Source organism: Silene latifolia, chromosome 7, assembly GCF_048544455.1.
Source record: "Silene latifolia isolate original U9 population chromosome 7, ASM4854445v1, whole genome shotgun sequence".
NCBI classification, from domain to species: domain Eukaryota; kingdom Viridiplantae; phylum Streptophyta; class Magnoliopsida; order Caryophyllales; family Caryophyllaceae; genus Silene; species Silene latifolia.
The window spans coordinates 123,361,552-123,375,322 of record NC_133532.1 but is presented as its reverse complement, the minus strand read 5'-3'; the positions used below and the strand labels follow the sequence as shown (position 1 = coordinate 123,375,322).

Genomic DNA, 13,771 nt, shown 5'->3' with positions numbered 1-13,771 from the left:
CATACTCTGTAGTTTCGGCAGAAAATTCTCACAGTATGATTCTATCTAGTTACAGCGTGACAGTTAAATTTTACACACTAAAACAGAATGAACTGCACACAAATTGTAACTCTCCGCTGCAATAAACAAGCTCTTTCTTCCCCTTATTTTACCAACTAAGACTATATGCTAATAAAGTTCGAGGTGATCACATACGGGTGTGGGCTAGACACTGACTGACTGGCCTAGACTAGACTAGAGTTTTAGCCCTCAGGCAAGGCAGGATAGCGACTTTAGGACAGGCTCATGGGGGCGTAGGGAAATACAGAAGAATTTTTTTCCAGGAATCGAGTTGTTCAATTCTAAAATAAATTAGAAATCGGCAAGTTAATAATAGATGTATGTAATTATATAAGAGTATCTGCATACAAGAAAAACTATACTCTCATGAAGGAGATGTTTGTACTGAATCTGTAGCTCGAAACATGAATAGATGAAAGTTAACAATCTAGCTAAACATAGACAACGGAGTTCTAAAAACTGCTAAGTTTCTAAAATACGGTAAATGTACCAGAAATGACTCAGAATCAAACTGAAGAATCAGAAAAACCAATCTCCATAGCCTACTGAATGAGAAGCTTGGTATCGAATGCTGCTTGCTATCTTAACCTGACTGACATTTTCCTCCTGTACCCTACTGAATGAGAAGCTTGGAATCGCATGCGACTATCTTAACTTGACTGACATTTTCCTGGGAAGTCTCGCTTTTGAACAAGGCATCATGAAGGATGAATGTCCACACATTGTCGCAGTACCTGTAGGTGTGTAGATGTCCCTGCAGCATTCATAACATTACAAAAAGTATCATATAAACTTCAGTTTTCAATATCGACATTACTAATCGCATACATCTTCGACATTAGTCTTGGCTAGGTATGACTTATGAGCTTAGGTGTATCATTGTACTCATCTAAACATCCAGAACCATATTAAGAGAAATGTAAAGAAACTAACTTATTTGCTGAAGTCTGAACAACAATGTGAACTACAACTGCTCATCAGTTTTAAATTCACGAGCAAAACTTTAAACATTAAAACGGTCACTCTTGAGCACTTAGATCAACTTGTAAGGGATATTAATCTAGCTAAACCATTTCCATTTCAATTTCGTCGTTATGCAACTTCGCTAAAACTTAGGATGACAACATGATCATTATCTTATTCTTTTACAAATCAAATATGACCCAACAACTATGAAACTCAAACTCTGGTTATGGTCTCGGCCACATGTTCGTTCATATTCTACTGTCGAATTCACCCTGTCTCAAGTCTAATCCATAAAATCCGCATTGTCCAAGATTGCATAAGGTGAAACGAAGAGCGTCTTAAGACATAAGCCGTAACATTGTCAAAAGCCAAACTATACATCCAACCTCCTTACCCCGCAATTTACAGGAGTTCTTGACACACACTTTGTTATGCAATAAGTGTCGGATTAACAAGTGCCCGATAAAGATTTATTTCCATATTAGGGTGTTTCAGTCAATTGTTGTCCTTTCTATTTTAAGAATAAACTTGATGAGCAATTTGATCATTCACAATCTATTTGTTCCACTTGTCATTTAGTAATTGACTCCTCCCTCTTTCCTTGGTCTTTGTGCCAAAACCAAAGGACAACAATTGACCGGGACAGAGGGATTATCTTTGAGTGTGGTATTGGACACGGTCATGATGCCATCATCTAAGAACACAATTACAACCTCCGTGTCATTTATTTGTTTACTTTTTTTTTATTTTCTTTAAAGATTATTACTCCGCATTAAAGATAAACCACAAATAATTGGGATGGAGGGAGTATAATGCTATCGACTACAGTAAATACACAGGCATTTCACTATCATGAATCATGATCGACAAATTAATGTACATTTACGGGATAAAAGATTGAATTGAATACCTTGAGAGAAATCTTGGTTTTCACGTGACAATCGAGTGCTTGAGTCATAGACTACAAAAAAAGAAAAAGAAAAAAACAATCAAAAATCGTCAATTCGTCACAGTCGACTTTCAGTAAAAGTAAGAAAAGAGACGGTTTCCGAATAACCCACCTTATCGAATTGAACAAGAACTTGAATGGCAAGTTCAGGAGTAAGAGTACCATCACTAACCATCTCATCTAACGTCGCTGTCAAACAATTCCCAATTGTTGATTTCCTATATAGCTCAAATGTCGCCATTAAAATATAATTCCTATCAAATTTAACCAAGAAACCAATGTCAGTATTATTTTCCGATTTCAATTTTACAATCAAATTTGAGTAATTTTTTAGGGTTTTAAACTAATTTTATCAATGATAATTTAATTAACTTATGAAATAAAATTGGGCGTAAAGATTGAGATGCAATTACTGTATGAATTTTGAATTGAATTTTGGTGTTCTTGAATTAGCGAAGAAATTGAAAATTGAATTTGCGGAGAATTTATAGTTTTTTTCTTTGGTTTTGTTGATGATGTGCGCGATGTGTATATATAGTGTTTGCAAGGTCGGTGTAAGTTTCTTATTTTTAATTCGGGTCATGGGCCGGTTGACGGGTTGGATTATTAGACTTCATCGGTCTAGGTGGTGATTCCGTGAGTTTGGGTATTCATGGGCTTGGCTTTTTAGTTGGTTTAAGACATAGGGCCATAGGGGGTGGCAAACTCGCGATCATTGATTCGATGCAAAAATTCGACGAAATTAGCGAGTTAAGGTTAAGACTTAAGATAGCGTAATTCGTTTAACTTATAAGTTTGATACGGGTAAGAGATGAGGTTTGGTTTGTTTTGGTTAGGCTAGGTTAGAATTGAAGTCCTTTTTTTGTTGGAATGTGAATCTCATTAATAGCATTAAATTTTGGGAAGTGCTAAAGCGACACCGTCGTTGCCGAGTTTCTGTAACACCCTAATAAAAAGAGGAAAAAATTAAAAATTAAAAAATAGTTTTCGTTTTTGCGTTAATATCATAGGGATAAAACCCTAATTCACAAACTTTTTGTGTATTTTTTTTTTTTTTGATAAGGTAAGAAAATTAGGTTGATCTTCTAGGGTAGAACCAACCAATCTCATCCTTTCGAATGGGTGAAGTAAGTTAAAGCCACCGGCTTTCAAACCACCTCGAAAGAGTTGGACATTCATGTTCAATAGAAGCCATGAAGTCAGCAATCTTGTTGGCTTCACGAAAGCAATGTTTAATTATCACTTCATCGAATAAATGAATGTCTAATTTCACATCCTTGTATACTAGAGATTTTTCAAGGAATTTGCCAAATACTACGGAGTGAGTTAATAACACATAAATTATCACCCTCCACAATTAACTTGGAGATTCCTAAGTGTTTAGCGGCTAAAACACCTTCTTTTAAAGCGAGAGCTTCTGCAACAAGAATACTATTGACCCACACTTTTTTGCTCCTAACACAACGACTTTCCCATTATGATCTCTTATACAATATCATAAAGAAGCTTTATTGCCTTCTAGTCTCGACCCGTCAAAATTTAGCTTTAGGAAATCGTTTCTAGGTTTCTCCCACCAGATTTCTTCCTTACTAGAATCGATTCTAGTTGACTTGTTGTGTATTTGGTTAAAGTGAATTATGGATTCGGGATTTGAATTTGCTTTTAGTCGGTTTTGTATAAGATCGTTGTATGGTAACGTGATTATTGTTGTATTGCACAACCTTTTAAATTGAATTTTGTGTAAAGTAGAAGAAGCTCGAAATATGGAGTACATGGAGCTATAGTCCAAGTAGCTATACCTGGCAAAAGCAACCCGACATGATGGACCTAGCCTGAAAAATTGACCGGAGATCCGAAATTGACTCGAACTACATTATCAGAATGTAATCCGAAATCTAAATTGACCCGACTTGCCCCACACATGAACCAATCTTTCTTAACTGTAACTAACCCGACCGAAAATGGCCCGATCCGAAACCACCAAACGCACCCGAAAATGACCCGATCCGAAAACACCAAACGCGAAATGAGCCGACAAAACATAACTCTAATTGAACCGAAAACTATTGAAATGGCTTTTTCTCTCTTATTCATTTTACCGAAAATGAGCCGATCTGAAACAACCCAGTCTTCTTGACCTGGAACAAACCCGACCAACAAACTCGAAGTCCAAACTAGCTCGTCCCGAACCCGGCCCGAGTGACCCCTTTGCCAGGTAATATAATACATGTTTTTCAAGGTTTCAGGGTCCCAGAACAAAAATGTTTGAAAATCATAGAGACGGTTCCCCGGGTCAGATAAATCAGTCACACAATGTTTAAAAAACAACAGAGTACATTTGAGGGTGTAGGTATGCGATAAACGAGTCTTGGACGAAAATCAGGTACTCTTTAAAAAAATATAAACACTTCTTATTTAGGGCAGGAAATCGAATACGGTAACTCTGAAGTGACCACTGACACATGGTAGAAAAACTTGGAGGAAAAGAAACATGACCCGGTATGAGTGTATGACCTCCCAAAACAGCTCAAATTTAAGTTAATAATACATACATGGTTTTTGGGATTTCAGGGTTCCGAAAGAAAAATGTTCATAAATCATACAGACGGTTTATCGAGTCAGATTAAGCTGTCACACAAATTTTGAGAAGAAAGAGATCGAAGACATTAAGTGTGCCGGTATACGATAAACTAGTTTGAGACATAAATCGAGTACTCCTTAAAAATAGATAACGGATAATTCACGCGGTACCCCTGAAGTTGGCCACTTTGCACAAAATACCCAAATTTTTTATCCGAAAATCTTAAAGAGGCCATAACTCGTGTTTACGGACTCAGAAAGTGAAGATTTTTTTTTTCAAATCGATCATCTTTCCGAGTACTACGATTTGAAAAAAAAGTTTGACGAGTATGGATCTCGTGACCGGGAGATATGCTCACTCAAAGTTTGTTCAGTCGAAAAAACTTTGACGCACAATAACTCCTAGTAGTGGAATCCAAGTGCGACAATTTTTTTCAAATTGTAGTTCTAAGAAAGATGAGCGATTTGGAAAAAAAATTCGTCACTTTTGTAACTCGTAAACACGAGTTATGACTTCTTTAAGATTTCCGGATAAAAAATTTTGGTATTTCGTGCAAAGTGACAAACCTTAGGGGTACCGCGTGAATTATCCGAATTAACTTGTTATTTAGGGCAAAAATCGAATACACTGTAACTCATGATGCGACCTAGAGACTTGGTGGAAAAACAGAGAGGAAAAGAAACGTGATCCAGTACGATCCCCCAAACGGCTCAAACATAAAAAAAAAGCACGTATGGCAAATAACTATGCGTGAGCACTAGCAAGAGAGACGAGTGAATGCTTGAGGAAGAGATTGGGATGGAGGCGTGACACGAATGAGACGTAAGAAAGTGTTAATGAAAAGTGAGAGTGAGGCGAACTTCGAGAACGTAGTTCATTTTTAAGGAGGGAAGATTGTAATACCCGGCCTTTGTGGGACCCGTACTTAGACCTTGGGACGCGTGAGGGGACCTTTAGACCGATAAGAGATCAGTCGGGAGGAAAGGATAGCCTTATACTAGACCTAAACTAGACCAAGTGGTGTTGCGGGTTATCAAGTGGGTCCACTCGGTCGAGTGAAGAGTATACTCGACCGAGTAGAGTTCTACTCGGCCGAGTGTTTCCACTCGATCGAGTGGACGCAGCACTCATGAAGCGAATTCTGACACATGGTTGGAAAAATGGGAGAAAATGTAACATAAAACGGTATGACCTCACAAAAGGCTCAAATTGAAGTGTGTAAATTATAATACATGGTTTTCGGAATTTTCGGGTCCCGGAACAAAAATGTATGTAAATCTTACAAACGTTTTCTGGTATCCGATAAAGCAGCTATACAAATTTTAAGGATCAAGAGTGGAGATTCGAGGGTGCCGACACGTAATAAATGTGTGTCGGATGAAAATCAGATAGTCCTTAAAAATAGATAAATACTTGAATCCTGAATCAACTTAGACGTTGGGACATGTTAGACCGGGACTCAAGCGGTCCAGTTCGATTGCAAACCCGTACAATTGGCCACCTTTACTTCGTGTCAAAATCATCTCGTGTTTTGAGGCTGGTCAATGTTTACCGGTCGAGCATGCCAAAACTTGAGGCCGGACTTGGTTATTGAGCAAGTATACTACGAAAGGAGGACAACAAAAATACGAGTAGTTCCTTTAATATGTCAGTAGTGACATAAAATGTGCCCCCTAAGTACAAAGCACAAGTGGAATAATGGAGCTACAATACAAGTCGGCAGCTTTAATAATAAGAATAGGGTCCATATTTCCATCCCTTCTCTTCCAAGCATGATACAAGTTTACCCATATATGGGTACCAAAGGACACTCAAATCAATCCAAAATTACTCAAACAAGTTTCAACTAGTTTGATTGATTGCTTTGTTTCAACTTATACAAATATTCTTTTACTTCTTAGCAACTCTTCTACCTTTTCCTAAAAATTAGATACAACCAAAGGCATCTTATGTCATTCCATATTGCCAACATTATTTTCCGGTGTTTAAGTGTGAAGACGATTCTAACTCGTAAAGGGGTGTCATATGTAACTATGTAAGTGTCTCACAACGACAAATTTGTAGAAGATTGACCACTTTTTAAACCAATTATCTACATTGTCGATTCAACCAGTGGCAGAGCATAGTGACATAGTCATGATTTAAACTTAGTGATAAATGAAAAAATTCAGTAGGAAGAGTAATAGTATAAGGTAAAAATGAAACAGTTAAAAAAATTTCACTAGAAATTCTGAAATTTTCTTCCTTAGCTTTACCGGAGGAGCGCTCCTACTAGCCCTCCTTTAAGTCCACCACTCGCAGAGCAAGGCTAAAACGACTTTTGAAGTTCTCAAGCTTGCAAGCGAAATTGATTCAAATCAATTCATCAAGAAACGAACACTTGCATTTACAAATAACAAAATATGTTACGGAGTACAAGGGATAATTCATATAATACTCCTTATATTAGGGTGCAAACTCATATCCCGCATTAGTAGTATAAAGACGGAAGATCATCTTTATAAGTATCTACAAAAAATAATAGTACGAGACTTTTTGGGAAGAAGCCCGAGAGTAGTAAATCTGTGAGGGTTTGGCCCAAAGGGAACAATATCGTACTATTATGGACAGTGGACACCGGTGTAGCACAGGCCCAACACAGGATATTCACGCTTCTACACAATAAGTGGTATCAGAGCCCAAGGTTCGACTTGCGCTAGACACAGAGATTCATCAGGCTAAGAGTTGAAGATGGACGTACACTAAGACGTGGAACTCCTATAGCTCGAAGGAGAGCTAATATGTTCGCGAGAAGCGACATGGTCTCACGGTGTTGAGACATGGCCGTCCAAGAGAAGATCGTCAGCGACCCGGCAAGGTCAAGCCCGGTCAGACACATGATGTGTCGTTTTGGAGTTGAAAGGTGTGGGGAGTTCTTCATGGAAGTCAAGGTCTGAGGCCTTTTGGGAAGGAGTCCAAAAGTAAATCTGTGAGAACTTGGCTCAAAGCGGAAAATATCGTACTATTATGTGTTGTGGACAGATGTGAGGTCCAACACAGGATATTCACGCTTCCGCACAACATCCCACTTCTTAATTATTTATTTACCTTTTTTTTTGTTGATCAGGAATATCCCTTCTGACAAGGTGAGCAATCTTCTTCGGAATATTGAAGGCGATTCAATGGGTAGTTTTGTAAACAAACGTGGACCGAGGGGCCGAGTACTATTTAGGTTTAACAAACTCTCATTGAAGACAAGCACGATCCGTCACTTTGGATCGACGGATACCATTTCCTCTCACAAATGACCCAACAGAGGAGAGAGGAAGCACATGCCCCCACTCATTGTCCCCCTATTCGCTTTGTGAGTGACATTACCCGTCACTGTTATGACCCGTTTTCAGCAAGACTAAGGCCCTGCTTCTTTTGGATCGAAACTAATCTCGATCCGATTCGAATCGAATCGAACTTATAGGATTCGAATCGAATCGAATCGAACTTATAGGATTCGAATCGAATCAACTTATAGAATCTGATTCGAATCAACTTATAGATTCGAATCGAACTTAGAGGATTCGAATCAATCGAATCGAACTTATAGATGTAACACCCTACCAAACCGGCCTGGGAGCTTGCATTTATGATAGCTCACCAGCCGTGTACATGGCCCACGATCAACACGGCCCTTTATAACGCATTTTGTCCTCACTCATGCGCATCCCGGAAACCTTCCCAGGAGGTCACCCATCCTAAGACTACTCTCAGTCAAGCACGCTTAACTTTGGAGTTCTTTCGCATGGATGACCATAAAAGAAAGTGCACTTTGTTGATATGAGTAGTAGTTTCAATCCCTTTAAGCACTAGTCATTTAAGCCTATCACTGAACCTCTCCAATTACTGTGGGGTGTTACATAGGATTTGAAGTGAACTTAAATTAAGTGAGGTATAAGATCTGAACTGAACTTATAGGATCTGAACTGAACTTATAAGATTTAAACTGAACTAAACTTATAGGATCTGAACTGAACTGAACTTATAGGATCTGAACTGAACTAAACTGAACTTATAGGATCTGAAGTGAACTTAAATTAAGTGACTTTAAGTCCAAAAAATAGGGCCTAACTGTTTAGGTTTTCCGTCTGAGTTGTCATTTTTTTTAATCAATTTTAATGTCAAGGAAGGCTGAAAATATGACAAGTCGGATTTAACCTTTGTGATGTACTCCCAGTAACTTTTGTCAGAAATTCCACCAAACACAGTAACAATACAGTTTATGTCCTGCATGATGAGAAAGACAACTAACCCAATTAACCCAATAGGTAAAATTAAATAAGTTTGTGGAATATTTCACTTGTTTTGTGTTTTTAATCTCCACACATAGCAAACATATTTTCTACGTGAATTATTGCATGAAGAAAACTTCGTTCTTCACTTCTTCTAAGCTTAGTTATTAATATTAAAAGTATAAAACGACTTGCTACCAACCAACTCCGTACCATATAAGTGACATACTCAGCTTAAATGCTTTGTACACAAGCCTCCAAGCTATCAGTCAATCATAGGACGACTAGCTAAACGACTAATGAGTATCAATAAGTTTTGGGTACCAATGGCGGATTTTGGAGCAAATAATAATAAGGGGGTTGATGACTTAACTATTAAATCTGCATGTGAATTTTTAATGTTTGATTAACCATTGATGAGCCAAGGAGAATGAGATGATAATTTTATATAGAAATATGAAAAAGCGGAGGGGATCAGACCCTTCCCGGCATGCCTAACTAAGGTCCTCCACCGTATAATAACCGTTTTACAAAATAATTAGGAAATTGGGGTTTTATGGTGAGGTTTGAATTTTTTGGTAAATTGGAGTTAATTAGCAAAATAATTAGGAAATTGGGGTTCATTCGAAACTATTTTGCCCCCATGGTGTCCACGTCATCACTTTCATTTTTTTTCTAATTTTTAGGCAAAGTCGCTAAGTTTCTTAGCGGCTTTGTCTCATTGTCATTTTTCAGATAATAGATACCATAAGCTTATGAAAAAAAAGAGAAATAGGGAAGTCGCTAACTTTCTTAGCGGCTTTAGTGGTTGTTCATTTCTAGAATATGCTGCCATCAGTGTTTGAAAGTGACGGTTTTTGAAAAAAAAAATGAATAGTAAAGCCGCTAGGTTTCTTAGCGGCTCTTTACTATTCACTTTAAAAAAAAAAATTAAACCGCTTAGCGGCTACTATAAAAACTGGAAAAAAAATAAAAACTGATGACGTGGAGTCGTGGACGCCATTGAGCAAAATAGTTTCAAAACAACCCCAAGTCTCTAATAATTTTGCTAATAAACACCTATTTGCCAAAAAATTCATGAGTTTTGCTATGACAATTTTTTTTAGAAATGATCCTAAAACCTCTAAATCTTTATTTATATATCCTAGCTACTCCGTATATATTATTAAAGGTACGGCTATCTTACATAAGTTTATTATATTACAGAAATTAGGCGGTGTTTACGCGCTTGACCTACCCTAGTTACCCTACCCTACCAGCTACCGGTTTCTATATGTTGTTATTGTGTTATGTGAAAAAATGTTTATATATTGCATACGAAGTACAAAACTAGGGATTGATTTGTGGAAAAATTAAATACTTTAAAAAACAATTAGTACTTCGTAAAATATAGTAAATGGATTCTTCAAGGATTTAGGATTGATACGCAATGCATTCTTCCAAGACTCCAAAGAATGTCTGACAGAAATACAGAATTTAGATTCCAAATCACAAGTTTTAGATACAGGTCTATATTCACTTTGTTCAAGAGAATATTTAGAACATAACAATAATGATGATTGTGTAAGATTATACATTACACAATCTAATTGTATAAAACCGTCTTATTTTAGATTGTATAAAACCGTCTTATTTTATGATTTGTGTTAACATAATATGGCTAGTAAACATTTTCTAAACAAATGCAAGCTCAAATTAATCAAGAAACACACAAGAAATAATGAAATCATAATTAAGTTGAACATAACAATGACATAAACACACACATTTGAATAACCAATCACCCTCTTTTTACTATACCAATATACCAAAGATTTCCAAAAGAAAAAAAAAAAAAAAAAAAAATTACAAAGGAAAAAAAATGCATAAAACTAAAATGTAGGAGTTCCTCAACTAATGTCCTAATATGAGGAACACTACCATATACCCAACCCCTCTAACATAACAAGAAATAAATTAAGAAACTAATCTAATTAATTAAGAAGTACATTAATGCAATATATATACATATACCAAGATAAGAAAAACCAAACTCACATATGATTTGGATCACCTCAATCTCGAAGACAGTGGCGTAGCCAGAAAATTTGGGAAACGAGATCCGTAACCCATTAGTCCATGACAAGTAAATAGTATAGTTGGAGAATAAAGATTTGGATCCGAGGTTCCTCTCAGCGCAAACTTGGATACTTCGTTCCAGCAGTCTCAAACACGCGTGTTTCTTGTAATAAAATTAGCTCTTTAACACAAGAGGGCTGAAATCTAGTTTTACATGTTGCTGCCAACATGAACACACCGATCCAATTTAACTATCCATACCCTTTTCTAAGGTTTTTAATTTTTCCTAAATATTTCAATAAATAACCCCCTAGATCCCTAATATAACATGTGATAAAAAAAAGCTCACAATATCAAAACTAATGAAAGTAACCTAATCTTCAAATAAAAGGTAGTGACCAACTTTTTTTTCTTTTTTTTTTTGGATGGATGAAGTAAAAAAAGAAAAAAGGGAAAAAGTTGAATGAGGTCTTACAATGACAGAGCCAGGATTTGTCGCTAGGAGAGCGAAAATTTTCATAAGGTACACTAGGAAAAAAATCGAAAATTTTCTATTTTTCTTGGAACGAGCGCCCCTGCTAGCCCACCTAGATCTGCCACTGAGCAGTTAGATCAAAGAAGGGATTGAAGAACCAAGATGGTTGTTAGATGAATCAATCCATGAACCAAGATTAGGACCATTAAACCAAATAGAAGATGGATCAGATGATGGTGATGATGAAACAATGTTATGATCCAACTGATTTTGGCTAGGAGCACTCCATGGATAATCAAATGCCCTATTTTGCCCTTCAAGTTCCATTTTCACCTCTTTAGTGAACATCCCTCCAAACCCTCCACTTCCTTTCATGTGAAGACCACTATCCTCATATGATGAGGGCAATATTGTCTGAAAATTGTTAGCTCCACTCTTCATTTGAAAGGTAGTAGATGTTCCCAAAAGTGAGGATATTGTTGGTGGAGTTGTAGAGTTGGAAATAGTAGAAGTATTTGAAGACATTAAATCTTGGAAATTTACCTTATTATTACTATTATTATTAGTATTATTTTGAAGATTTATGCTTAAACCATCTCTAAACTCATTTCCACTAATATTATGGATCAAACTTGATGAAAACCCTAATCCAAGACCATTAATCTGAGGTGGGTTTTGAAGATCATACCTTGAAAATGGAAAATACATAAGATTTTGATCATAAAATGGCATATTATTAGAAGAAGGAAGGGAATTAACTACACCATCATGAAGATTATTAGTGTTATTATTAATATTATTATTATTATCATTATTATTGTTATTAGAAGTATTAGTATTAGAAGAACAAGAATTATTATTAATATTAATATTACCTCTTTTAACCCTTTTGTTCTTTCTACAACCTCCACCAACAGGAACATTCCTTAAAGTACCACCTCTAGTCCAATACCTCTTACATGCCTTACAAAAATGTCTTGGTTGTGATAAACTATAATTGTTGTAATAACAAAACTTTGTGTTGCTAGAATCACATCTTGGACATCTCATTGGCTCTTGATTATTGTTGTTGTTGTTGTTGTTGCTTGCTTTTTGTTGTTGTTGTTGTTGTGAAAATATTGCAACTTTTTGATCCATATTGTTAGTGATAAAACTCTTTCTTCCACTATCTTTTGGATCATCTATATGATTATTCTGCAAGAAAAACAAAAAACAAAGAGTTTATTAATTTTTAGTTTATTTTTCTTAGTTCTTGTTGTTGTTTTTGTGTTTTTTGGGGTTTTGTGATTTTAGGGTTGGCAAATTAATGCCCACATTAGAAGTTAAGATGCCCTTCCAAAATGCTAGAAAACAAAGGAATTAATGGGGACCTAAAAACAATTGTTTTAGTATGTAAATAAAATGAAATAAAATGAAATATAATGTTATAGTATATGTAGTGTAATGCATGTGAATGATTCTATGAAATGCATAAGAAGAGAAAGAGAAGGAGATAGATGAACCTGTTGTGTTTGTGTCCATTCATTAGAAGTTGAAGAGATGATGAGTGACATTTTCTGAATGCTTCTTAGAATTTTCTTTAGCAATAAACAATGAGTATGTAGACAAATAACATGGATGTATAATACTCCACTCTATTGCATTGTGGCCTTGTGGGGGGATTAAAATAGTTAGAGTAGTACTCATCCCTTTATTTTATTATTATTATCCAAATTTTTAATTGGATTGATTAAAATAATTTCATTTTATTTTTTATAGGGTTTCTTATTTCCGTATGACATGGAATTACCATATTTATTGGCGTTTTTACACAAATATAATTCAGAGAGGGATGATTATTTATCTTTATAACAAAATTCACAAAATGGCTAATTTTACAATAGCACTATTATATAGCTTTCTTATACAAGATCTTTCGATTATTTTAATTTATGGGTAAATTATACGGAGTATAATTATTGTTTTGGTATGTGTCCAAAGCTTTGAGCTAATTTTCTACAAATTTTAGTGTTTCAACTCTTATCTATATTAATAATAACTACTGTATGATGTAATAATAAATAACAAAATATATAAAGCAACTTTTTTATTTATAAAGGTTCAAAATGAAATTGGTGAATTATATGCAACAATTGATAAAGCACGAAACATGTATGGTAAAATTATGTTATGTTTTTAAAATGAAGTATTAGTTAGTCTCTCTTAATATGAACATATCCATTTATGTTAAAATGAGATAAAAAGCAGTATAATGCTCTATTTGGATTATGTATCCGCTCCAATACTTTTCCCTTCCATTTCCTTTAAACAAGAATATCAATTTATGATTTTCTTTCCAACTTGAATTGCTAAACAATTAATCGTTATGTTGAATATAACGTATAAGAGTGATTGAGAGAATGAAGTTGTATCTTATTGAT

At 35.6% G+C, this 13,771-nt stretch overlaps 2 protein-coding genes across 2 annotated transcripts; both read right to left on the bottom strand.

Moving 5' to 3' along the window:
• Positions 1–368: 368 nt before the first annotated feature.
• Positions 369–2,479, bottom strand: LOC141591348 (transcription initiation factor IIA subunit 2-like). The gene is made up of 4 exons (XM_074411660.1): positions 2,389–2,479; positions 2,088–2,229; positions 1,937–1,987; positions 369–814 (listed from the first exon to the last, which is right to left on the bottom strand). The coding sequence occupies exons 2-4, from the start codon at positions 2,214–2,216 to the stop codon at positions 674–676; spliced, it is 321 nt and encodes a 106-aa protein (XP_074267761.1). The 5' UTR covers positions 2,217–2,229; positions 2,389–2,479; the 3' UTR covers positions 369–673.
• Positions 2,480–10,536: 8,057 nt separating this feature from the next.
• Positions 10,537–12,997, bottom strand: LOC141592922 (dof zinc finger protein DOF1.4-like). The gene is made up of 2 exons (XM_074413809.1): positions 12,854–12,997; positions 10,537–12,545 (listed from the first exon to the last, which is right to left on the bottom strand). The coding sequence occupies exons 1-2, from the start codon at positions 12,902–12,904 to the stop codon at positions 11,484–11,486; spliced, it is 1,113 nt and encodes a 370-aa protein (XP_074269910.1). The 5' UTR covers positions 12,905–12,997; the 3' UTR covers positions 10,537–11,483.
• Between the last annotated feature and the right edge of the window lie 774 nt (positions 12,998–13,771).

Coding starts and splice junctions, on each gene's coding strand:
- LOC141591348 (XM_074411660.1), bottom strand. CDS start 2,216: ATGGCGACATTTGAGCTATATAGGAAATCAACAATTGGGAATTGTTTG. Junction 1,988..2,087: donor TTCTTGTTCAATTCGATAAG/GTGGGTTATTCG, acceptor CTTTTTTTGTAG/TCTATGACTCAAGCACTCGA. Junction 815..1,936: donor AAACCAAGATTTCTCTCAAG/GTATTCAATTCA, acceptor TGAATGCTGCAG/GGACATCTACACACCTACAG.
- LOC141592922 (XM_074413809.1), bottom strand. CDS start 12,904: ATGTCACTCATCATCTCTTCAACTTCTAATGAATGGACACAAACACAA. Junction 12,546..12,853: donor AATGGACACAAACACAACAG/GTTCATCTATCT, acceptor TTTTTCTTGCAG/AATAATCATATAGATGATCC.